General features: G+C 39.6%; 1 protein-coding gene across 5 annotated transcripts in view; it reads right to left on the reverse strand.

Annotated features, from left to right (window-relative positions):
• The window catches only part of kcnip4a (potassium voltage-gated channel interacting protein 4a), a 147895-nt gene that overhangs the window by 93621 nt on the left and 26996 nt on the right, over nucleotides 1-27278 (reverse strand). Inside the window, exon 1 of one of the 5 annotated variants that reach the window (XM_040012233.1) lies at nucleotides 6716-15819. The exons of the other annotated variants lie outside the window; for them this stretch is intronic. Within the exon in view, the coding sequence (XP_039868167.1) occupies nucleotides 6716-6800 (85 nt within the window). The 5' untranslated portion in view covers nucleotides 6801-15819. Of the gene's footprint in view, nucleotides 1-6715; nucleotides 15820-27278 lie in introns of those variants that run through there. 5 annotated transcript variants of the gene reach the window in all.

Consider the following 27278-nt stretch of genomic DNA (forward strand, 5'->3'; position numbering starts at 1 on the left):
ACTGGTGAAGGACAGAGGTATTCTCTGCTGACACACCAACAACGCTGTTTAAATGACTGCACCAGCTTTCAAATGTGTTTTACTGGCTTTTATGGGGCCAAAACGATCCACCGGGGACATGGGGATAGTTTTGAAATGTTAATAATTCATGTGCTACTTATTTTCCAGCCATAGCCTCGACAATAGCAAGGTCAAAGAATACTTTCACTATAAGAATACTTCCACGACAGCGAAGACGCTCTCCCTCTTCTGCTTTACATAACACTAGGCCAGATTGTCGAGCAGCACTTTAACGGGCTCTGACAGACACTCACTCATTTTCAGTCAGGCAGAGGAGGATCTGGGTGGACTGAGCTGGTGCTTAGCTACTGTAGGACACCAACTGTAAGTTCTCAAGCCAAGCACTGTTTGTACTGCTCTAATGAGCCAAAGAATCTGTGCTGCTCTGGTGCTGGACAGCAACACAGCAACAGAAACCAGAAACCAGAAACCAGAAGTAGGCAGGGACTGAGTAACGGAGAGACAGCAGGACGTACCTGCCAGGAAGCTGATACGGATAGATGTATCACCGTTAAACATCTTCCGTCTGCCCTCGCCAAAAGGGAGTGAACCTTAAGAAAGGGGTCATGGTGAAAGGTTACGCTTCAAGTTTGACAGAAACCTGTTACTGGACGAACCTGATGCGTCTTCTCTTCTTCCAGTTATGTAAGAAGCTTGGCAGAGATGATTCGATTGGATTCTACAATTGTCCAAATCTGTTGTTCGCTGTGTTAAACATCTCGCAACCATTGGGTTCCATCTGCATATTTGTAAAAATCCAGGAGCAGAAGGTGCACTGAAAGAATTTTGCACACTAGATGGACAGTTCAAAAGAATCATCAGAATCGAGCTTTCAACACAGATCGTTTGAGGATTATATTTTGTGTGAGTAAAACGGAAGTTCATGATCTCATCTTGCATGACATCTATGTTCGTGATTCAAACCAGATGCTTGTCAGGTGAATCAAGCAGATGCTACGATAATGCAGTGGGTGTGAAACATTATATAACATGGTTTTCCATCTGTTATTGTTCCGCCTGTCCAAGCCCCAAAGAAATGTTCAACAGATACATCCACGGCTTTAATGCTGGGCACTAAAAAAGTGCTTTGTCTGGACTTTTCCTCGCTCAGAAAAGGCCTTTAGCGAGTGAGGTTTTGAAAAAAGGTTTAAAAAAGCTGCATCATCCTTCTACGAGAGACAAAAATCCTTTTTTTATATATTTGATATTACACATTTGTATATTTTTTGGTAGTTTTGTAACAATTCTAGTAATTTGTGAAACATGCAGGCTTAAAACTTCCAGAAATAATTGGGTTTCTCTATCAGAAATGATCTCTAAACACCCTCTTATAGTGAATGTCTTCATGTACAAGAAGTAAAACAGTCTGGCATCTCCAGAGCAGGCACTGTTGCACAGATGTGATGCCAAACCAACCTGCCTGTGGGTATCAAATATTCAGTGTTTGGTCAGGGATTATGCACTTTGAACGTGCTGTCCTCATGGGACAGGTGGAACATGACCTGCCACTATCCGTCAGGAAACCAAAGAGAGGGAAACAAAGAAGGGCCTTCGCGTCACTGGGCATGCCCCCACACACGTGCTCACAACTGCATACTGACAGGTAGATTAATGTCGACAGCATTGTCGTATGGCCATAGATTAGATGAGTAACTAAACATCTCGCAAAGGCCGCATCGACTGAGTTTTCTCTGAAGCAGAACACTTTCCAAACACAAACAGAACAAATCTTTTATTTTGATGCCTTTGTCACCAATTAACACTTTTTTAACTTGTAGTTACTATATAGGTAAAAAGGCTACAGAGGGGTTTTTGATTTTAGCATTTTTTCCTTAAAAGTTCTACAAATTATTCCACACAGCAGACGAGAAAGCTCATTTCTTAGTTGATTTCCCAAAAAGGCGACACAAGTTCCCCACAAGATTGTCTCAAAGGACACGTTTCAAGCCCTGATGTTCCACACAGATACTGCAAGAACCATTTAAGGTGTTTGGTTGGGACTACTACTTTGGAGAGGAGCCAGACATGATAATCTGAGAAGCAGAGGCAACGTCTCCAAACTAAACAGTGCATGTTTTCAGGGGCAAGCATGTGGGCGCCTCTGTGCGTGACTGGTTACACTGCAGTCGTGAGGCTCATTTAAATAACTCTCTGATTCACGCCAAACGTTTATGTCTGCGCGAGGATAAAAATGTTCTTATATTCCGCCCATAAATACTCCCACAATGAACCATAAATCATCAGTGCAGTCTGGGCAAACATAGAGGTTAGTGTAATAAGCTCCTGGATCAACAGTGGGAACGAAACCATGTGCAGCTGATGACTTTGCACACTACATAACCAAAAGGTGTCTCAGGTGCCATCTTTGAACCTGATGCCCCTGACGTCGCAGTCACGCTGCAACTGACGAGGTTTTACACAAATAAAATAATGTGAGAACAAATTAAGTCTTAATTTGACAGCATTAGAAGATTTTGTTGAAACCCCGCCGTGCGCTGCTCTTTCAAATCATGAAGAGGCTTGTCCAATTAAGCACAGCTTCCACAACCGACGGGGCAGAGTGAGCATCATAAGCCTGCCCCTCTTTTCTGTGCTCTGACAGCCGAGGAAAGTAGTGATAATCAAACGCTAAATTTCACATTTCAATTATAGTTTATTAGGGGAATATAGATGTGTATTATTTGGCTTGGCCTGAATCTTACTAAAATAAGAGGAAAGAAGTGAAGAGTCTTGTTACAGGCACAGGCAAAAAATGAATTATTTTATATCACAACTATAAAACATAGTCAAGTCAAACCTTCTTTATGTATACAGGTCATTTAAAACAGCAAAAGATGATCTCTAAAATCTTTGTACCCATGTTTGGTATTCACAGCAGGTCACAACATCCAAACTGTAAAATCATCAGAAAGTTTATAAACACTTCAACTGTTCCATTGTAAGGAACGCAGCCAATAAAATATTCGTCTCCGCTAAGCACACTGACAAGCCGAATTAACCTAATTAAAATGATGCAAGCTGCTTAATGGCTCATCAACGCAGTAGCAGTGCAGAGAAAGCAAGTTTTATCGCACAAAAGGTTGAGAGGAGAGGTTGGAAGGGCATGTGCTGTGATGTCAAACGATATGCTTGGACTCGGTTACGAGCACGTGAGCTTGTCCTGATGAGAAGAAAAGGATGATGCATCACAGATGCTGGGACGCCTGACAGCCAGACACTGAGGGAAGAAGCGAACCGTGACGATGCGGTGAAAGATTCCAAAAAAGTATCTGCTCCGAAGCAAATGGCAGATTTACTGTGTTCTGCAATGCAATCCAGCTAAATACAAGCGGGAAAATATATGCTTTAAAATGTCCCAGTGCACAACCACGGGTATTGACTCTAAAACGAATAGACATTGAAAATGTGCTACATAAAGGTAATCAGTATAAATAAACCTGTGACACATACTGATGGTGGACTTGCAGCTCTCCCTGCTCATCTGTCACAGTGGCTGAAATGGAAATGTTGAAGGAGATGAAGATTTCCCCTGGTGTGAGCAGCCAACAAGTTTCTGCCTCTCACACTATTGAGCATGTGCTGACACTGCTGTTTGGATTTATAACCTCAGAAAAGCTGTGCATCTGTGATTTGTTTCCCCTCTACAGTTGGAAAATTCAACGCCTGCAGTGGTGGTGGCACGAATACGAATGGTGGGCCTCTTAAACAGCTTATATGTACAGCATGTTTTATACTGTATGCTCTGTTTTTCTTTAATAAACTATGCCCTGCGCTCACTGCAGATATCAAAGGAACTCTCTTTGGAGTGGAACTTCACATTAATGATAATACATCTTTTTCAGAGACCTATACTAACAAAAAGGCTTTTGCGGACAGCAGATGCTCACTGCAGACATCAAACATCTGAAAAGCCCTGTCCTCTTACATCATGCGCATTACCCTCCACCTACTCTATGTATCCATGATGTCCTTGGCAACAAAATGACCAAATGAAGCGATGACTGTGAGTCTCTTCTAGGACAATGAACATCTCAATTAAGACCCCTTGGCCTGTTAACTGACTCCATCTATCATTCTCTTCCCCTGGTCATCCAAATATGGCCGAGCCAGCCTCGCTCTGGTCAAGCTCCATTTATATTAATCTGCAGTGCAGTCTGTGGAAGATGAGTTAATACAATGTGTTCATAGAGAAATGGACCCAACCAACTGGAAACTGGCTAATAAATTACTGGTATTGGGTTTTGTAACCTCATACATGTAATATCTTTTTTCGAGGAATTAAGCTCCAGGTGCTGACATGCAGACATTAGAATAGAATAGAATAGAATTCAACTTTATTGTCATTGCACATGCACAGGTACAGGGCAACGAAATGCAGTTTGCATCCATCCAGAAGTGCTTTAGTGATATAGATATATTACAATATATATTAGCAATAATATAGATATGTGAGTATATTACAGAAATGGGTCTATTATGGTATGTTATAATGTACACGGTATGAAGTATGTTGTGAATATTCTATAACTATAAGTATGTACAGGCTGTAGTGAGTACAAGCTATGTACAGGATATGAACAGGATATAAATATGAAAAACTATACAGAATATGAAATAAATAACTTTACAGAATCTGAGATATACAGCTATACAGAAATGGGAACTATGCAAGTTGTAAACAGTTGTAGGATTAAAGATTATCGAATGTACAGAATGATTATTTACACAGAGCTATACAGTAGTGCAGTTAAGATAAGTGATTATCTGTACAGGTGGGAGGAGATAAACAACCAGAACTCTCTTAAGGATTTGAAATAGGGAAAATGTGGTGGCTTCGAATGAGGACTTCAAAACTGAATCCATATATGTGTGATAACACATATATTACATACAGGTGTAATTTAAAGCGTATTTCAATATTTAACTATAATATTGAGATTTGACTGAGCAAAGTATGCTCCTCTGGCTCAGCACATTTACAGTAATTACCCGGGTCCAAAGGGAAATAACGTCCAGCCATGCAGTCTACATGAGTAATAATTAACAAGTACTAACACCAACAATTAAGAACACAGTTTTACACATGAACAAACAAAGCAATGCTGCATTTTACCAGCCAAAGCTTTGGGGACATGAAGGTAAATTACTCCAGAATATAGACTAATCGTGTTATTACCAAATGGGAATTGCAGTCTGACCTCAGCAACATGCTGGTGGCCATGGAAACCAACAGCATACTCCTCTGGGCATATACTGTAGATGGATTTCTTCAACCTTTGCATCAACCACAAGCCCGTACTCATTGCTATGATTGGAAAACTGAAACCATCTACTCCTTTTATAGTTCACCCCATCGACAAGGTGACTCTTCTGTAGCTGCCTCCCTTCCTCCCGACTTGTTCCTGCTGTCTCAAAGGTCACGGACACCGCAGAAAGTAGGCCACATCTTAGCAGCTTCATTTCGCTCAGCTCAGTTCTTTGACTAAACACACACTGTAAGAACTGAAGTGGCTGCAAGAAGTAAAAATAGTCTTAAATGTTCAGAATCATGTTGTAATTCATTAGCATGTTCAAGAAGCACCTCTCCGGGGCTTAGCACCTTGCGGTGTGATAATCAACAACCTACTCGACAGGAGCTCAGTGAATGCAAAAACCAGACAGGAGACACACAAGGCAAGGGTGTCAATGTATGCTACTAGTGTTGTCACATCATCTGTGCACAAACCGCACATGCCACTGTAAAGTCCAAGAATAATCAACTCTCGAACGATAGCTGTGAATAATTCAGAGCTCGTTTGATGCATAATGTGCAATATGTGCAACGATCAGTATATTCTGCTGCTGGTAACCTTTATCCTTTATTGAACCCTTCATGGAGTAATCTGCTGGTAATCCACCATAATCCATGATTTAATCTTGTTAAAGCCATTGATTTACTATCCTGCTTATTAGAAAAGCTCTTGGTCTGTGTGCAAGGATCCAAAAAGAAGCCGAACTATATTAGGCTTTGCAGCACGATGCAAGTCCAGAACTATTGATGATTGGTGGTGTTTGTGCACACTGAATGCAACAACTTCATTTTCAAGAAAGGACTCGTAAGGATTTGGAACAAACATACTGCTACACATTATTTTTAATTGACTGACACCACATTACATACAATATGTTGTATGCAACGCTGCTTAAAATTGTTAAGATGCAGAAAACAGGACTGCAACGCTGAGCTGTCAGAACCAGCGAGTCAAATCCTTGAATACATAAAAAAAAACTGCTGTTCCTGTATTGCGTGAGATGTTTGATTACATTTCTTCCCACTATAATGACTTCACCTTTGCCTCCGGTTATATTCTGTCCTTCTGTGCACATTTTAACATGCGCGCACAGTCAAACAAATTATGATGGAGAGCAGGCGATAAATCCAAACCCCAGTCTGGAAATCCTCAAGTGGGCTTTGCTGCTGTAAATGTATACACAATGTAAATACTGCATGGTCCTGATGTTACGCAAGGTGGATGTGTCCAATTTGGACTTTGTTAAAAAAAAAAAAAAATTATGAAAACGTTGAGGAGAAGTAGAACAAAACTGCTTAGATGTAAATACAAAAATCGGCGGAGGTTTAGGAGAACCGCAGCAAAGACGCCTGTCAGAGTCTTACCGGTGTTGAGCGTGCCTGTGATGAGTCTGAACAGGTACTGTGCGAACTTGAAGATCTCACGCTTGCATCTTTTCCTGCAGCTCATCTTTGCAGTGGGGTAAAGGGGGGATGCTTGGAAAGGTCAGCACAAAAGGAAGACTCTAGTTTCAGGGTTAAAATCCAGGAAGGACTTTCACTTTGACAAAGTCTTGCAACGGGGCAAGTGTCCTTTTCTCTGCCCCACTCTTCTGGCTGTGTCAGCGTGGCCTTTGTGTCGGTGTGTGGCAGGAGTGATGATCATGAGTGAGTGGAGAGAAGTGACGGGGGACTCCACTCGCAAGTGTGTATGTGTCCCAGCTCGTCTGTTGCGCGGCTCCAGGGTAAAGGCTGTCTGATCAGCACGGACACGGGGATGGAGTGTGCTCTTTTGTCAGATCGTTAATATTTGCTTACCGACGCTTTACCTCCTGCTCTCTGGAGAGAGGTGAAGGGACTTCTTTCCAACACTCACTCCCTCCTCTCTGGACTTTTCCTCCAACTCCTCTGAGCGTACACTCTGAGCATACACTCTGCTGCTCTTCTTCTGTGTTACTACTGTTGGAGTCACAACACAGTGGTTATCCAGTGGGTCTCTCCTTCTCTGTCTCTCTCAGACACAAACAAACACACACTCCCACACACACTCGTAGTGCGCCTACTGCTCGCTCTACTCAGCACCATCTGTGGATGTTTTACCCTCAATGACGGTTGCCATGGAGGTGTGGCCTGATTGGCCCGTGAAGAGGAGGAGGAGAAGAAGAAGAGAGAGAGAGTGGGAGAGAGAGAGAGAGAGATAGAAGGCACACACAAGGAGGAGGAGAGGCATAAAGGAGAATTAAGGGGAAAGTATCCACCTCGATGAATCAGCAATGACAGTACATTACAGCCCTGCTGTGTGATGTGTAACTGAACGTTTTTTAAAAAGTGACAGTAATGGGCAATTTTAATGGCACACAATGGGCGCCTCAAACAGACAAGTGACTCAATAATTAAGGGTACATTTCATAAGAAAAAGAAATGAAAAAGTCTTTTCTGCTAAATCATCAAGTTGTTCCACAGCATGCCCCAACAGTATCTAAAATCCATAATCACTAATCATGTTTAAATGAAAATAAAAAATTATTATGATAGTTAAAATAATTATTTTGTCAGTAAAAGAAGAGAAAAGCTGTCTCACAGCAGAAATACATGAGAAACTACATACCTGAAAAAATGTGTTTAAAAGTTCTTGAGTCTATTCACCAGCGGTTTTCAGGTTTTCATTATTTATTCATTATTATTCATTTATAAGTTTGAGCGTGGCTGACTGATTTTCTGCATGCCGATATGATTGGTGACGTCTCTTTTTGAGCTAAAAATCCACATTTCAGTCAATTTAAAGTTATTTAAAATCCATTTTCATTGCAGTTTAAACATTCAAAAGGTCACAACACAAACACCACATGTAACAGGACAGGACACATGAGAATAAAAACATTTTGTCTTCTGTTTCTGCAAACGTGAACCCCTTCTCTCAGATTCACCATCTCCCTACACAAACTGTTTAATACAGTCATAACAGTCATGGCTTAAAGGAGCACTTTGGAATTTTCCTACATGACTTGTATTGGATGAAATTACAGAAATGTAGCAGCCTCTCACACAAATGCATTGTATCAAAGTGAACGATACTTCATGAAATCATATGATTAATACTAGGTCAACAACTCGCCACCAGGGTTTAAATACCTGGGATGCATCATTTGCTTTTAGCACTGAAGAAGCCGCTGGGATGAGAGGTGAAACGCTCCATGACCTGGATGTCTGAGAACCTACACAAACATACTTCTTGAAATCATTGCTTTGTTGATACAAGTACTGCTGAGGATAATATAGATGATACTAAAAGGCAAATGCTGCTTTAATTAGGTAGTGAAGCCTAGTTAGTCATTATTCATTCAGTGTATCAAAACAATATCAAAGCATTTAAATCTGAAACATTAATCTCTCCCAAAAGTATCATGTATATCCCATGCTTTTATCTCATTACAATGTAAATGCACCTCTTCTGCAATATAGTAATAATACTAATAATAATGATAACAACAAGAAGCCCTCTTGTAGCCAAGGAGACTCACTGCCTTTTCCCACTATTTACTTTTAAGTATTATATTTTGTTACTTTGTTCTTTTTAAATGTACTTTAAGACATTGTTAGTGCAGCAAAACAAGTGCAAAGTGCAGACTTTTGTTATTTGCCCTGCTGAAACCTAAGAAAAATGTGCCTCAACTATAAGGTTTCTCCTTGCTTGAAGTTAATACTTAATAAAATCTCTTCAATACAATATGTGAACATGAAATGTACCCCAAATTATACAACAAACCATACACAAAGTAAAAAAAAACAGTCATTTACAATATAAGAGGAGGGCAGAGAAGAAAAAGCTGTGGAGCTCAGGACGGCGAGTTATCCTGCAAGAAAATGTCAAGGTCGGTATTTATGACTGACGGCCTACACTAAGCATCTGTGATGACATTAGGATCAGTCGAGTGCATCATCTCCTCCACTAATTAGCCTACACTGTACCTCAACTGCACTCATCTATCAATGCCAAGCTCTCCCACCTCAAAAGTCTGTCATTAACTCGAACCTTTCCAGTCTTATTACAGCAGTGACTTCACTCAAGAAAACTCTGATAGCCATATTTTCTCATTATTACATGTCCATCAGGCTGACAGGTTTAGGTTTCAGATGAGTTAAGGCTTAAAATGAGGCTAAGTTTCTACAGGTCACTTGACAGAGAGATACTTCTATTTTGGTAAAGTCTACTCTGTGTAGAAACTCTGCAGACTCTGACCTTGGACTTTTCATCAGCCTGTAATGCTACACAGACTTTGCAGACAGAGTCCACAGGCAAGAATAAAAAAATATGTGCTTGGAGGAAAAAGAAAGATTTCAAGGACTTAGTAAGTATTGTGAAACTTCTTACTGGGTCAGATTGCCACAGAGAACTAGCACGGTGTCTGAAATAGGTGAATAACTTACAAGGTACCTGTGGGGTGTAGCAGTGTCTTTGTGACACGACTTGCTTTCAGAAACAGGAGACACAGAAGATGAATAATAACGAATAAAAAAACTTTCAAAGTATTTTCTTTATGTTCATCCATTACCTAAGCACTAACTACTTTATTAAATTGCTAATCGAGTCAAGCTTTCCATTTTCATTTGGCTCACATGCAGTTGACAATGACATAAAGGCACATTTACGACTAAAAGTCTTGGTTTTCTTTGAAAAAATAAAGTGTTCTTGAATCAACAACAGTGAACGCCAGTCAATTCCAGCCAGTGACTGTTGACTTTGCTGCGAGTCACCAGCTAGTTATTATTAGCTTCATTAAACTGCAAAACGCTATTGTCGCATTTCAATTTGAAAACACAATCTCTTAAATGGTGCTAATAACTTCGTGTCAAGCAAAACGACAAAAGCTGAAGCTCCTTTTTAAAGCCGCTTTAGCAGTAAAAGGACAAGATTAGATACGCAATCTTATGGTCCATGAGTGCACAGAGCCATCGTTAATAATGGCATAATGCTGTTTAAATGGTTTAATAATGGAAAAACAAACAACGTAATATTTCTTCTTTATTGTTTGTATTTTCTAACTTGTGAAAAGGCCTTGAGCATTACCACTGTAATTGTGTTACAGCTGAAAAATGTGCTTTGGTTGCTCAATTGTCATTTTCCACAAACCAGGGAAGAGCTGCAAACGTTAAACTACACTGAATATTGTAACACTACACAATGGATAGATCAGACACAATTGAGTGTTTACTATTTGACTAAGACAGACATAAAACTTCTATTTGGCCTTGTAATGCAAAGCCATGTTAAAACTGTTTGTGTCAGAGGGTTTACTTTGTAAAAGCGCTTAAATACCACTTTAAAGTAACTTGAGTGCTAAACTGCAGTCGAAAATAACACTAAAAGTTATAAATCAAGTAAACGCACGGATGTCCGCTCAAAATTAACAGTGAGATAAAAGGAAACTATTTGGCGAGCTTTATAACATTATTCAAATGTGTTTATTAATGTGAAATACCGTTTTCCATGGCCCCAAGTATAAAACATTTGAAAAAGACTGTAGTTTACTATGTAGCATTTCCAGGCGTCGTCTTTAACCACCAAGAGTGTCATTATGTCCCTTAAACTTGCAAATGCACCACTTTATTGTAGACTAACAAGTATGCTAGCTGTCAGTATAACAGTTAATGTATGTCTACATTTACAACATAAACTCTAGTTGGGCCTAAGTATGTCAGATTGTTGCATTTTAAGATTTCTTTTTGACACAGGCTAAGCTAACTTACAGTACTGTGCAAAATTTTTAAGCACACCCTTCCTTTATGTTTAGCTTGAGCCAGACGTTTTGTAATTTTTTAAAAGTGGTCTTAAGAAATAATGCATGATAGGCAGCTCACAGGACAACATCTTCAAGCACAGCTTAATAATGGTCGTAGTAAGCAAGTCTCAGTTTCAGCTATAAAGAGAAGACTTTGAGCTGTTTGACAGGATGACTTGCAGCAAAAAACCCGTTGCTAAGACATCAGAATAAGACAAAGAGGCTTGCCTGGACCATGAAACACCACCATCGGACTACTGAAGACTGGAAGAAGGTATTATTGATTGATGAATCAAAATTTGAAATCTTCGGTTCACTACGCAGGATCTTTGTATACCATCGGGTAGGTGAAAGGACGGTTCCACAGTGTGTGGCATCAACTGCCAAACATGGACGAGGAAGTGTGATGGTCTGGGGTGTTTTGCTGGATCCATGGTCGGTGACTTGTACAGAGTGAGAGGCACCCTGAACCAAAATGACTACCACCGCATTCTGGAGCACCATGCAATACCCTCTGGTATGTGCCTAGTTTTCAGAGGTTCATCCTACAGCAAGATAATGACCCTAAACATAAGTCCACACTGTGCCAGAACTACCTCAGCAAAAAGCACAAGATGGTAAGCTTGAACACACAGAGCGGCCAGCACGGTCTCCATCGAGCTGCTTTGGGATGAACTGGACAGAAGAGTGAAAGCAAAGCAACCTACAAGTGCCACACATTTATGGGAACTTCTGCAACAGATATGGAAAGACCTTTCTGAAGAATATTTGATTTCTATTGTAGGAAGAATGCCACAGGTGTGTTCAGGTGTTATATCTGCAAAGGTGGCTACTTTGATGAGTCAAAAGTCCATGGTTTCTTTTTTTCTTTTTCTTTTTTTAACTCCAGTTGCTTATCTGTACTATGTTTTCATTTCAGAATGCAACAAGACATTTAGCTTCATAATTTTAAATAAAAAAATGGAAGAATTTGAGTGTTCTAAAACTTTTGACCAGTTTTGTTTGTTTGTTTGTTTGGTTGGTTGGTAAGCCACTTAATGCTGAGCGATGAATCATTCACACATACAAAAGCCACCTAAGCCAATGACAATCAATGCTGTATCTATACATACCAGACAACTTAGCAAAGATCCAATTTTAAATTGTATCTTTAGGCACTTTGTTCCGAGCACGCTGTCACAAAAACACACAATTTGCTCCCATTTTTTCTTTAGCTGAGTCAATGAAAAATGCCAAAGATAACACAGTTTGACAGGCATAAAACAGTATTTTTGCACCAACAAGGTGATTTCCAAAGAGCTCTTGGCTTCTCTCTCAGCATGGTGTGCATGCAGTGTGTCCTTAAAATAAGAAATAGCAAGCGTAAGAATCAACAGCAGATGAACAGCATCTGAAAATCATGTTCTTAAGAAATAGGAAAAAATATCCAGCAAAGGCCTGAGAGATGCACCTGGTCCTTCTACTGTTCACTGCAGCCTCATCAAGGATGATGTAAGTGGAAAGCTGGCTCTCAATAACCATTCTTAACAAAGGGAAACAAGAAAGATTGCCTAAGAGAGCTCGAGCCGTGTTGAAGAATAAAGGTGGTCACCAAAACCATCAAAACCATTTTAAGTACCCAATCTTTACTGGTCCCACACACCTATTAACCCTCTAATGGTTGATTTCAACCTCTGCAACTCTGATAAACAGAAAGACTCCTGAACTCTCTGTAATTATAGAAAGAAGCACTACATTATATGAACTACACCAGATAGCTTCAGGTCACACAAGGAACAAGCACAAACTGCACTGACACAATGTTTGTCACTATTTCTCTGGTAAACAGATGGCCTGCTGCTCATGTTGGTTATTGGTAAAGCGCCGCTGACATCACTCACACTTGATTCAAGTACACTGTGCTGCTGCCAAACACTGAGCTAAAATCTATATATTTTCCTACAAGCCTGCAAGTCCATCACAGATCACTCTCAAGGCCTTTCCAACACTCTCATAGAATCTGAAGTGTGGAACAAATCACTACAATACAAGTCCACGCGCAGGCAGGAAAACTCTCACCAGGAGTAATGTTTAATTTAATGAGCTGGTCAGGACACGGGGGGATGGAATGAATACAACAGAAAATACTGAAATCTTACAAGATATTTGGGTAAGTCTAAACAAAGAGAACAAAGAGCAGATTTACACTATTCAGAAGGCTTGTTTGAAGGCAACACCAACTACAGCATTTATTCAGTAATTGCAATATCTTATGTTAATTAAGAATCATGAGATCTAATGAATATCACACAGCAAACTAAATTCTTAATTAAAACCACCCTAATCTTAAATTATATTACCATAGCTGCAGCCTTTAGGGTCCTATTAAAATACTATCTTCTACAACTTAGCATGATCACATTCCTTCCCATAGCACTGTGCTATATCTGCATTGTTTAAGTAATTGTAGCCTTAATGCAGGAAGATTTGACGTCATTCTTCTCTGAAGCACCCTCGAGCCTACAAGAAGAGTTCACTTGATCGGGCGGACCTCTTTTCTGCAGAGAGTTTCCCCTGATATGAGACAGAACTACCAACTCCCTACAGATTTCAATTTGCAATTTCAGTCTGACATCAGGTGTGCTTTTCTACCAACACTAGGACACTGTTTAAACAAGAAATATCAGGATGTCCTATTGCAGCGAGACCATTACGTTCAGATTGCGACGTATTTGTATCCAATTGTATGCATACTGTAGGCAGCTGAAGTCATACTGAAAGAAATGTGACCTTGATTTTTGCAGCTACTTTACTCTCTACTCTGCTGTCTAATTTCTGTGGCAACTGCAGATATAGTTTCCCCTGTCCACTGAAGACTATCGTATCCACCTGCATCTAATGAGAACAGCTTGAAATAACAGTCAGTCCCACTCACAGTGATGATTGGCTAATTGTTGGGCTGTCAGTGGTGCTCATTAGACCAATCGCTTTTCAACAATAAAACTCTTTTGGGGGGTTTTCGTGTCAAAAATCGGTCAACCGGGTAGAGCGGACAAATTCAAAAGGAACCGAAGATCAAATTTGCACACACATAACATTAAAAGTCTCCATGTGGCTCAGCTGGAGGGAGTAAGAGCAGTGGCTTGCTCCTCAGATTTCCACATTGCAAGCAAATGATGCATTATATTTTTGATTGAGCACAACAGCCCAGGATGCAGCTGTATTTTCCCCATCATCTAAAATATAAAGTCCCAGAGAAACTTTTCTTCATTCCCAGACTTTCATCGAACATGAACTTTTTCTATGTTGCCCCCTGCAGCAATAGAAGGAGTAAGAATAGGCTCTGCTGGGGAGAAGTTGACAGATATACTGATCCATCCAGAAAACACTGACTGCAGGTGCCCAGGGGTGAGAGCCAACATTACCACAAGAGCTTTTCTTCTCTACCCGCTGCGTGAGAGGCGCTCGGCCAGCTAAAAAGCTGCAGAGAGCAGCTTATCATCAAAAACAGGAGCGCGGCTGACAACCGCAGACTTCTATTGTGAATCGCTGCGTCCCACATTGCATTTAAAGAAAGCCCATTTACCACAAACTGCACAACCACTCTGATCCTTTAATGTGAACACAGATGATACATCGCTGTCAGAAACTGAGCACTCTGAGGCAAAGTGGCCAGTAAACTGAACATCAAGTGCTGAGCCACAATCTAGTCGCCATTTGTCATCAAGAAGTGGAGTGTGCTTCACTGTGATGTCTAAGTGCTCCACCTTTCTCACTTCAGCGTGCTTGACAATATCCACAAAATAGTTCTACAAGTTGCAGGACGAGTAATCATCCACAGCCTCATTCACCAATATGCGCCCTTTTACATTTTAGGGATGTTTTCTTGTTGCTAACGAAGGATCGTGCACAAAAGAGGCATGCCAATAGCCTTTTAAGGTAGTCCATTGTGCTGATTTCTAATCAGACCAGCTTTCGACAACTAAAGGGCGCTTCTTTCCCTGCCAGTATTAAAAACTGATCGCTTCTAATTACCGGTTCACTGTATGTGAATTCTGACAAGTGCACTGTGCAGTCTGACAGAATCCAGTATGACCGTTTACCACATGGCTGCTTCAGCTGCTCGATTCCTGCACTTGTGTGCGTCCACCCGCTTTATGAGTCACATGTGACCCTGGCTTTTTTCTTTCTTTTTTTCCTGCATTGCCTTCTTTACGTGTCAGGTCTATTTCTGTCACGCCGGCTCACATCTCTAGCTGTAGGTTGAAAAACACTCACATACAGCAATTACTGACAGCTGACATGAAGAAAAATGTCTAGCATTTCTTTTCTTTTTTTCTATTTCTCTTTTAATACTGGCTGACTGAGATGGTGTGAGGGAGGAATCTATGTTCAGCAGAGCAAAGATGCTGCTGTGGATAAACTTACTGTCAAATAAACATAAACCAAAATCCATGTTACTGACAGCTGCTCTGATGTCAAATTATCTACACTGACCTTTAAAATGAGCGATGACAGAGGAAAAAGTTGTGTCTTAAACTCAAAATACGGTGGCCTTGAGAGGTTAAACACACTGCACTTAAGACAACACCACTTATCAGAAAAGGATTACATAAGTACACAAAAAGAGAAACAGTTAGCGTGACAGAACCACCATGGAATTGACAAGCTAACAGTAAATGGCTGCTGGTAAACATGCATCTAAGGTGTAATGCCTGATTTAGACTTTTGTGTATTTGACTTATTTGGATTTGGATTATTTGGATTATTATTATTATTATTAAAATAGGTTTAATATTTAAACCTATTTTGATCTTTTCAGATCAAAATAGGTTTAAATATTAAACAAATTTCTTCCAGTCAGAGAATGTTGCATATAATTAAATTTTTGCTTGATGCATAAAGTTAAAAGATTAAAACTGATAAAACAAGTTTTAAAAAGAGACTTTTCCATTTGATTACATTTTGTATGATGGATTATGCAGAAAAAGTAGAATTGGGCTGAAAGATCTGTCGCTTTATCACCTACTCAGGTTGTAAATCGTGTTTTTAAAAAGTAACTAAGTAATTAATTACTTTTGAAAATAAGTAATCAGTAAAGTAATGGGATTACTTTTTGGGGGAAGTAATCAGTAATTAGTTACTGAGTACTTTTTTCAAGTAACTTGACCAACACTGGTCGACACAGCCTGCAATTACTGGGTTTCGTGTTACATTGCAAGTTACGACATAGATTTCCAGCAGAAGTCTAAATCAGGCATTGTATACATCATATAATTAAAACGCACGTTACCAATGAATCCTCCGCTTCTTCTTTTCTGCCACTTTCTCAGTTGTTCAGTCACGTTACTGTCTCCTCAAAAACACTTCAGTTTTGTTTTGTGAGTTTTTACAGCATTTTTTTTTTGTTAGTGTTTTCTTAAGTTCCATTTGACCTCTCGAAAGACACATTTATTCAAGCCAAAGTCACTCTCATTAACTAATCACTGCAGCTTAGTTGCACAGTTTATGTCGTTACTAATTCATGAAACCACTAAGTGAGTAAAAGACAACCTTTCTGTTTTCAGATCAATAGTTATTACCTTTCGATCCACTGCCATGTCTGCCGTTTGCATTATGGGACTAGAATACTTGAAAAATTGACGGATACAAGTAAAATGTTACTTCCACCAATGCATAATAAAAATAATCCTCATTAACAGCAAAGCCTTTTTAAAAAGTCAGCTTGTCAAACTTTGCAGGTGGAGAATCTCCAGGCTGTCTTTACACTTCCATTAAGTCTAACGTCTTCCGGCACCTGGGAATATCGCAGAACACCAGCATGCACTGAGATGAGCGCTATCTGTAGCATAGCTGAGTTTTGGCAAACAAGGCAAATGTCAATATGCCTTCAGCACAGTGCAAATATCTCTAAGGACCAAAAAGTCACAGAAAACACAAAGTGGATACACAGGTGTACATATGGGAATGCCTAACAATAGAATCAGAGGAATAGAAAAGCATTAAATGTTTAGTTTTAGCTTTAATTAACAGTATTTTCACATTAGTTAGATGTTCATTTTGTTTGGTGTTGTTTTTTCTTTTTACTTGTTTTACTTGTGAAATTTAAAAAAAATAGAGGAAACTAAAAGCTCATCAACTTAAGCTGGGACAGTACCACACAGGACATTCTGCTGAGTGCACAGAAAGCTGGCAGGAGACTAAAACTGCACCATCAGTTCTGCTCACTGTTTTAGATAGAAATGAATCCTCGGAGGCTGTCTGCATAAACACTTCTACTGAAGTCAATTTCAACAGTGTGGGGAAAAAATAAATGGAAATAGTAAATATACTGTGGTCTACGGGGTGATGCATTCAATTCCAAATTGAAGAGTTAAGCCTGGGCTCTCTGCCCAGACTTGCTTACTGAATACACAATGTCACGAGCCTCAAAAATAAGGTGATAATATGAAACATGTCTGCCAAAGATACACAATGATGGTAAAATAGGACACAGCAATGAGCAGGACAGTCATCGCTAAATCATAAATAATGAAATAAAAATCTTGGAAAATGTACAGCAGCAGCTTTAGCAACAATCTCCGAATCCAAATCCACTTTAGCAAAGACAGCGAGACGTGGATGAAATGCAGCAAAAATTTAATTCAACACATTTTTTTAGTCTGCAACCTAAAATTAACATAAGGTCTTATCGACATCTAGTTTGATAAAGAATACTATTGTAAAGCAGAGAATGAGGGAACTGCTGGGTTTCTCATTGTCATCTGCTGCAAACTTTCTGTATGGGTGAACCTAATAACACCAAGAGTGTAGTGAAACTAAGCTTTCTTTTCCCCCAATGGAGTCTTGCTCAAGAGCCAAAAAATGTCTTCCAAAGTCTTAAAGCTTAAAAGTTTATGGTCCAAAATATGTTGGTAATGAAACAGATTCTCTGAACAAGTCTATGGTTTGCTGGACTAAATCCCTTTAAACACTGGGTCTGAACTGTGCAGCCAAAAAGGAATAAAAGAGGAGCCCATACCACAGGAAACAGTAGAAACTAAAGCCAAATGGCTTCACTTCAGTTCACTTTTATTTATATAGTGCCAATAAAATAGTCACCTCAAGGTGCTTTACATTGTAAGTTCAACCCCACGCACTTGGCAACAGCGGGAAGGAAAAAGCATCTTTTAACAGTCTCAGGGAGTGGCAGTCATCTGGACCATTTTCAGTGAATCTTTATTTCTTCAAGCTTCTTTACAAACAAAATAAGAAACACAGCATAGCTGCAAATAAACAATAATTACATTAGTGGTAAATCTGCAAATTAGAGGTGAAGACTCAGGGTCAGCTTATCAATGATTGGTCGATATGCTTTCCTCTAACCAAATTACCTGGGTACTTTCATATGAAGAAAACTGCTACATCAGCATCCTTCAAGGATCATTCTTTAATTTTGCAACTTTTACAATCTGATGCAGATGCTAGGTTAGTTCGGGCAGGCCAAGAGATCAAGTTCAGCCACAAACCAGGCCAGATGCCGCCAACATCTGCAGGTAGCAGCAGCAGCTATACCTGGACCAGGCTGCATGTCAGGCGTCTCTCTTTAATCCTAACTGTTTGTTATTGCTCAAGACAGCTCTTACCGTAGTCCACCACTTAATCTAGTTTCAAGAAATATAGTCAGTTTAAAACAAGTAGCTTAAACTACTTAATATGCCGCAAATACTAGTTTTAAAAAAATATTGATTGCCAATTTAGGCGAATAAGACAAGCAGGTGACGTACGCTCATTGTAGTGTGGCAGATTAATATAATTTGGTTGAGAAATAGATACCATTTTTCCAGCAAACTGTTACTGGAAACCACCACTGTAAATAATAGTACTATACTATAATTCATGTGATTAGAAATATACACTATCTAGTTCTATATTAGAGCTGATAAGATGACATTTCATGTGACCTCTGCACATAAAACATTTTTTTTTATCACATAACGTTTTTGTCATTTTGGAATAAAGGTTTCACTGCTGATCAGTGAGACCTTTCTCACACACAAGACTTCAAATACTGCCAACCAGTCAAAGCCACGCACATAAGCTAAGCTGGTAAACATTTGTTACTTCTGGCTGGAATACAAATGTCAATTGATTTTCATTCAGCTGACTACTCGTCTCCATTTTAATATTAGCCCAGGGCATACATACATACATACATACATATTATTACAAAAAATAATGAACGATCAAAGTGCCTCTAAAGAATTAATGCCCAACAGTTTAGAGGATGTAGGAAGTGTTGCTACACTTAAGTGTTGTTATTAAGCCGGTTACTGCAAACATTAATATTGATGATTCTTTCAAAAGGGAAGGAAGAAATAACCTTAAATCATTAAAGGATAAATGGAGCCGTAGAGCTGAAGAAAAAACATCTTAACCCATCCCATTAATGCTAGCAGATGCAGAGCGCACAGGAATTTAGTGGTTTCCTTGGACAAAAGGTTAACCGCAGAAGTGACAATGCAGGGTGTCACTGCAGATAAGAGCCAGGTCGATATCTGACGACAGTAATGAATTGCTTATGACATCAGTGTACTAACGTTAGCGCATCTGCTCCCTCAGGGCACTCCTGAAAAGCATATGGGATGCCTCCTGAAATTAAAGTCCATTCCCCTGCTTTGTATGCTCTTTACAGATCACTCTGATGCGCTGTGTGTTTGTATACTCTGCATTTCAGAGTGATGGATCATTACTCTGAACATATGGCAGGTTTTAAATGGTGTTTTGCCCAAACGCTTGTTTAGATGCCTACTGCAGTCTGTCTTCATTGGCATTCATTAGCAATGTTTAGAATTAGGAGTTTGTTTTGAAAAGGTCATTACGGAAACTTTACGTGATCCCCTCGTTATAAATCTGGGTGCCTGTAATGGCACAGAGAAACCTGAAATGCTATCTCTGTTTCCTTCTGCTGAGGACAATGCTCTGTATATCTCCGTCATTATTCCTTGGGCTCGACATTTTATCTACACTCGGGTATCTCGCCTGGACTATTTGAGGAGATGAAGGTTCTTGAACAAGACGCTGATAAGGCTGACTCACTTTATACGTCCATTCCCATGGCTCTAAAGGGGGCCCGTACTTGAAAACTCATACACACAGCGAAAACTTTAGCACTTCAAAAACGAACGCTATACTTCGTCCCGATTGCATTTTAACTGCAGGCTCTGAGATGGCAAAACTGACTTCCAACTCTTTTTCAAGGGGCATTAGGTCTTATATTAATGCCTGCTGACAAAAGCTGCTTTCACACTGCAAGGCTTAATGCGCAGTTTTGATTTATTGTTGAGAACTGATTTTCTGTTACACACATAATGAACTCACTGTGACCAAAATCTAATAGGAGTTTGAAAAGGTTCGATGTGGAAAACGAGCCACGTATTCCTCTTTTGTTAAATTCTTCAGATGTCTGAAGCAATCCCTAAGGCTCTTAAGTGTGAGGTGACATTGGAGCCACATTCACCTGTGATCCTGTTCAGCTATTTCTTTTGATATGCTTTCAAACATGAGCGCTTTGAATTTTGCTGCAAACCTTTTCCCCTAAATCCTTATGAGGTCCAACACCTCATTATCCCACTGAACAATGCCCTTCATGCTCACTTGCTAGTACAGCCAACAGCGTGTATTCTAGATCCCCAAATAAAGTCCTACAGGCACATAAAACTTGTATGAATTTTTAATATGACTTCTGACAGCTCGTATAAGATAGACAGTGTGTCAAATTTGGGTACACAGGACTGAGCTGGAAATGTCAGTTTGTGACGCTGTAAAAGGCAGCTCTCTGGCTCTGTACCAGATGTAGCAGTGCCCACATCTGTCAGCAGAGCAGGTGACCTTCTGTTTAACTGGTGGACATCAAATAGCAAAAGCATGCTGTATAGATTATAATGTGAGCTAATGCATAGGGCCCCTGCAGCTTGTTAATGGATGCGGGCGACCTGACTGCAGAGTGAACGTGACAATGTAAGTGCTGATGCTCATGCTTGATGTTTCCACCTAACACACAGTACGGTTTAATACTGGTGGGCACTGTTTAACGGGCAAGGTGCCTTTTTATGCTCAAGCACTATAAAGTCACAAGGAGCAGTGAAGATGCATTTAAGTAGAAGCTAAGTGCTTGTGAAACCCTCCTGCTTTACATGATCTACATCTAATGGTGTAGTTAAAAATATATTTCGACTGTTACAGACACAAATTACACTCTTTAGTCATGACACTTAAGAAACCACAAGTTTTGAGTCCTCAGTAGGCCTTTAACACTTTTCTGAGACATCACTAAAACAAATCTGGCAACCAAGCACGTATTTGGGCAGTTACTTTGAAGGATTATCTAAATCAGCTTTAATTTCAGTGGTCACTGAGCTATAAAAACTTAATGCATAGAATTAACTTTGCTATAACTTTACAGTTCAATAACTGATTACTCACGTCTTGCTTGTACACTCCACAGCCACTATATTAAGTACACCTTGCTAGTACCAGGTTGGACCTGCTTTTTCTTCATAAATGCTTTAATTCTTAATGAAAAAGATTCAACAAGTATCAGGAAACGTTTATCAGAGATTTTGGTCCATATTGACACAACAGCGTCACACAGTTGCTGCAGATTTGTCAGCTCCACCTCCATGATCCTTCGCAAAGGTGCTCTATTGGACCAAGATCTGGTGACTGTGGAGGTGATTTGGGTACACTGAACCCGTTGTCACGTTCCAGAAATCGATTTGAGATGATCTGAGCATTGTGCAACAAGGTTACATCAAAAGATCAGAATCAGAATGACTTTATTTATCCCCACGGGGCAATTAAGATGGAAATGCATGTGGTCAGGAACAATACTCAGGTAGGCTGTGGTGTTTAAACAATGTCCAGTTTGTACTAAAGGGCCCAAAGCGTGCCAAGAAACCATTACCCACACCACTGCACCACCACCATAAGCCTGAACCATTGATACGAGGCAGACTGGATCCATGTTTTCATGTTGTTTACACCAAATTCTAACCCTACATTAAAAGCCAACTCATTGGACCAGGCAGCATTTGTCCAGTCATCTGTTTGAAAGTAAATACGAGACCGAAGAAACACCCTTCAACGATGATGGTGTCGCATAGTTTGTCCACCAGAGGTAACTCTGCTACTTCCTCATTAGCAACACAAACACAACGACCAGCTGGTCGCTGTGTTTGTGTTGCTAACTGGACTATTTTTAAACTGCTTTGTTATATTATCTTATTAAGGGATTATAAATACATAACAAAAGCTACACATATCCTGTGTCTGAAAGAAAAAGAATAGTCTGATATGTCAGATTTTTTGATTCACCAAATGTTGGCAATGGTTTAAAAAATACTGGCAGCTGCCAGTGTTAAATCTCAGCCACCTTTAGATGCCCGTATGGTATTAACTTAAAAATCAGAAAAAGTGACCTTGAGGTCGAGATCAGCGAGATTCAAACTCATCCCATTTCTAAGTCACCTCATTTTTGAGTTATCGCACTTAAAAAATTTGGGTGTCCGCACAACCCACCCACTCCAGCTGGCTTACTACAATAAAATCCTAAACCCTAGAGAAGGTTGTGTAGGAAAAACACAGTGGATGCAGTGGATCACCAAACCAAACCTCAGCAATGCTGACATGAAAATGAAAAGACAACGATCACTACATTTTCTAATGACATGATCAGGAACACCAACTACCACGATCCCTAATGTTAAGTAGATCCATACCAGTAACACTTCGTGCTCACCTTTAACAACTCAAAAACTCTTGAAACAGCTTTTGGAAACATTTCTTGTGGAATTTCAACCTGTGTTTCTGATACTGGGAGGTGATGGGAAGAGGAAAGACAGAATGAAAAGTGAAGAAAGTAGAAGGAAGTCACCATAAATCTGAGTAATGAACACATCAACAGCAGGGACAGTAATGAACTTCATCGTTTCTTCCAGAACCTCATCAGCCGGTTTGATTGAGTGAGGGGTCAGCATTCATTTTCACTGAGAGCAAAAACCAATAATGATCTAGAAAGCATCAGTCCCCCCGTATTTACTGTGGCCCGTTCCAGCCAGGCTTCTAAAGTATGCTGGCACACTAAAGACACAGACATCATGAATCTTAAACTATTTTCCACAGGTGATGGAATAGGGAAAAGGGGACAGTCACCAGGGAGATGTAGATGGCATTTAAATTATGGGTTTATACTGCAGAGTGCTGCTCCTACTCGAAATGGAGTTGGTCCAGTGTTGAATGTTAAGGTAATGTTCCAGACCGTCACTTTTTTGATTTATCACTTCTCTGGGGAAGACCATTCCTGCTATTTGACATAATAGCTGAAACCTGTGTTTCACTGTGATTTATTCATAACGATTATGATATATTATTAACGCACAGGTCCCTGTTAGTCATCTGGAGTTCCATTTTTAAGGTTTCAAAGTTTAACATATAAAAACACATAAAAACATTTTTTTAAACATGGTGTGTGTTTAAAAAAAGACATTTAAACAAATACGCAACCCACCAGAAACACATACATGAACACCCACACACATACAAATATAAAAATACAAAAAAAAAAAGCCTGTAAAACACAAAGAAATATGAAAAATGAACAAACCTGTGGCTAAACTCACTAGTAGGTACATCTGCATAATTAGAATTATCAACATTATTATTATTATTATTAATATTAAATGGAAACACTACTTAAATGAGGGATCTGTGATCTAAAAGTGTGTTTTAAGAGTTTCTTGAAATTATCTGTAGGACCCATGCATGCACAGGAAGAACATCCAAACTCCACACAGAAAAGTCCACACTGGATTTAAACTCAGTCTCTTTTTTATTTTCCTCAGGCATTGCAGTACACAACCTTAATGCCAGACGCATTCATTTCCCTGTTGATGGCGTGTAATTCAAAGTGAATGCATCTGGCATTATCAAAAAACACAAACATTTCTCCGTTTAATTTTGTACTATTTACAATAAAACGTGGCGGTTAAATGATTTACAAGTCATTGCATTCGGTTATATTTGTGTCTGAGTTGCGGATGAAGACACAGCTTTATCTCCATGTTTTCATTTCCAGCCTGGAAATGTCCAAAACGTTGTTGAAAGTGTGAAATTAGATGCAAATTTTGAGCTTGAAAAGAATCACAGATTTTCTAGGGCATCGATTTTGATATGCCGGCCAGGAACTCATTGCAGATCAGTCAGTGGAGAAAGCTGCTGTTCAAACTAATTTTTCAAAGAAGAAAAACAAATGTTTTCATCTCTCAGGGATTGAATAGGCTTGTTTTAAATATTGTTACTTTGATCCAATTTAAAATAAATACATTAATCTTGTTGTATATGGTAGCCTTTCATGTGGGAGTTGGTTATGTAAATGTATTTGAGTAAGAGCCAATCAGTCTTCCTTCAAACTCTCCAAACACTCAGTGTGAGGCTAAATAGAAGCAATATCCACAGCAGTGATAGTATCAGTAAGTCTGGGATACATATGTCCTTTTTTACCTTAAAGATGTATTTTTCAAAAAGCTTGAAAAGCTGAACCAAAGGATGGTCTGAGCATTTGGATGTAGTGTGAACATTCATTCATTCTGAGACGCTAAATCATTCATAAGAGCTATAGTGCACAGGAAAAAATTCACCAAGGCCACCTTTAGTTGGCTCACTAATAATGTGGCAGAAGTTGCCGTGAGCATTGATGGAGAGGACAAAAATACGAGGCAGGAGATTGGGTTTACTGCTGTGTGGCTGCTTTTTATTTCATGATTCACAGATTCAGAGCTAAACCACAAAGGCTCACTATCTGCCAGTTTTATGGACAATGCAGAGACTGCAGGAGCTGAGGGGGCACTTAAAAAGAGTGAAGGCTGAACTACAGAGCAGAACATAGATCGAAAATTCAACCACACTGAACCTCATCTGACAGGAAAAGTCGCACTAAGCTATAACAAAGTAAACCTTTAAACAAGTCTATAGTCACAATAAAGTGTTGCTAATATAAACTTTTAAACTGTACCTTAGTTTGGCTCAGCCATATGAAAAAGAACTAATTATAGTCTTACTGCTTCCTTAGGAATAAGGAGGTTAACTACAAGTAAGTTGTTGCTAATCAAACTAATTTGATAAATTCAACATCAGTGAAAAGAAAAAAGGAGAATTATTGGCTGTTTGTTGGTCTGTAACATTCAGGTATGTGCTAACACAATGCCAATGGACAGCACAGCAATTTCACCCTAATGTCAGATTGTGCATTGAACCCAAGAATGTCCTTTAGACAGACAAGACCAAAGTGATGATTTGGGCTTGTTTTGCAGCCACGTGACCTCGGCACCTTGCAGTCATTGAGTCGACCATGAACTCTGAAGAAGAAAGGAATCTAGGTGCTATAATGGCCTAGTCAAAATCCAGACATTTACTGTGGCATGGTCTTAATTGTGCTGCATATAAATAAATGCCTACAAACATCAATCAACTAAAGCAATGCTGTAAAGAAGAGTGGGCCAGTGGCATCCATATTCAGCATCCTTTGTCTAATATTCATCCGCTCTCCCGCCTCCTCATGTCCAAACCAAACTTTGTCTCCAAACTGCTAAACCGTCCATTTGAGCTCATTTCTAATCGCGTCCATTCTGGTCACTCAAAATGAAAATCTTAACATCTTTCCCTTCTGAAACCTCCAGTTTGGCCTTCCATCTCATTGTCTGTGCCATCATCTCCAAATTCTTCATCACAGCAGGTTTCACGCTTATAAACCTTCCCTTTCAAAAATATTGGCTGACTATGCTCCAAAACGGCGAAATCCACCACATCTCCTCTCCTGCATTTGTTGTTAGATGGAGTGGTGTCACCACACCATCTAACAACTCCTTGTCTTCTCTATTCCCATTAAACATGGCCATTAAAGTCTACTACAATCATCAATTTCTCCCCTTTGGAGATACCGTTTCATCCAGCTTACAACAGAAGCCATCTCCATCTTCTAACTGACATCCAACCTGGGAGACAACATCTTGTCCAACATCACTGTCTGACCTCACAAATGAGCTTCTGGAAGAATGGTCACAAATTCCCATAAACAGACTCCTAAACCTTGTGGAAAATCTTCCTAGAAGAGATGAAGTTGTTTTAGCTGCAAATATTCGGCCAATCATATAGATTAATAGTATTTCACTTAACTTCATTAACTTATGAGTGTGAAGGCAAACAAGTGAATACTTTTAGAAATATAGTCTATCTATGATCTCATTTATACCAAGGGGTTTTGCAGCTGCCTGCTGTGTTTAATACTGTGGGTTGTGTCAGACCAAACAACTGCAACCCTAATTTGGAAGTGGCATTCAGAGGCATGCTAGAAACATACTTTAACTTCAGTGTTACGCAGTCATCCTATCAACAAACTTTTAATTCAGTTAATTATGAAGGCTTCCTTTTGAACCTTTAAATCAGGAGGGGCACAATTCTCTCTTGCAAAAAAAAAAAAAGAAGCTATTTACTGAATGAATGCCTTTAAGATGAGAAAAATAAAAACAACTTAGTCGCTGTCATGGGAATGGGCAAATTACACCCACCACCATGCAGTACAAATGATCATTAGCACTGTAATTACTGGGAGGCCATCATGTTTGAAATTCATCAGCAGAAGTGGATTGCCAGTAAGCACTCCTAGAAGTACAAGGAAATGCATCACATGGGGATTATGTGGTGGGGTAATGTACTCTAGCTCACAAAAAGGCGCCAATCCTTCAAGTTGCAACTGATGGAAAAGAGACCATGTCTTCCTTGTAAATAACCAGAATTCAGCAGTGTCTGCTAGAGTTAAAAATACTACAAAATAATGTAAAAGTCCTTTTAATACTGCTTTTCACTTTGCATTACCATAGGCACTGTTAGTTTAGCAGGACTCACAATGTCAAACACACAGGAAGAACGCAAATGGAAAACGTATTGTGGTGAATGACTTTGTTAATGTTGAGGGTAAACTGTCATAACAAAGCATATATTGTGCCATGCTAAAAAGCTCTGCAGGCCAGCTGAGAGCCATCTCTTTTCCATGACCTAATTTTGTTTGGTTTCTTCCAGGAGGCCTGGTGTGGTTTGTTGACCTCATTTCTACAGGCTGTGCATCTGCCCACAGAGCGACATCCACAAACTACAAC

This window comes from Simochromis diagramma, unplaced genomic scaffold, assembly GCF_900408965.1.
Source record: "Simochromis diagramma unplaced genomic scaffold, fSimDia1.1 OVJJ01000604.1, whole genome shotgun sequence".
Lineage (NCBI taxonomy): Eukaryota > Metazoa > Chordata > Actinopteri > Cichliformes > Cichlidae > Simochromis > Simochromis diagramma.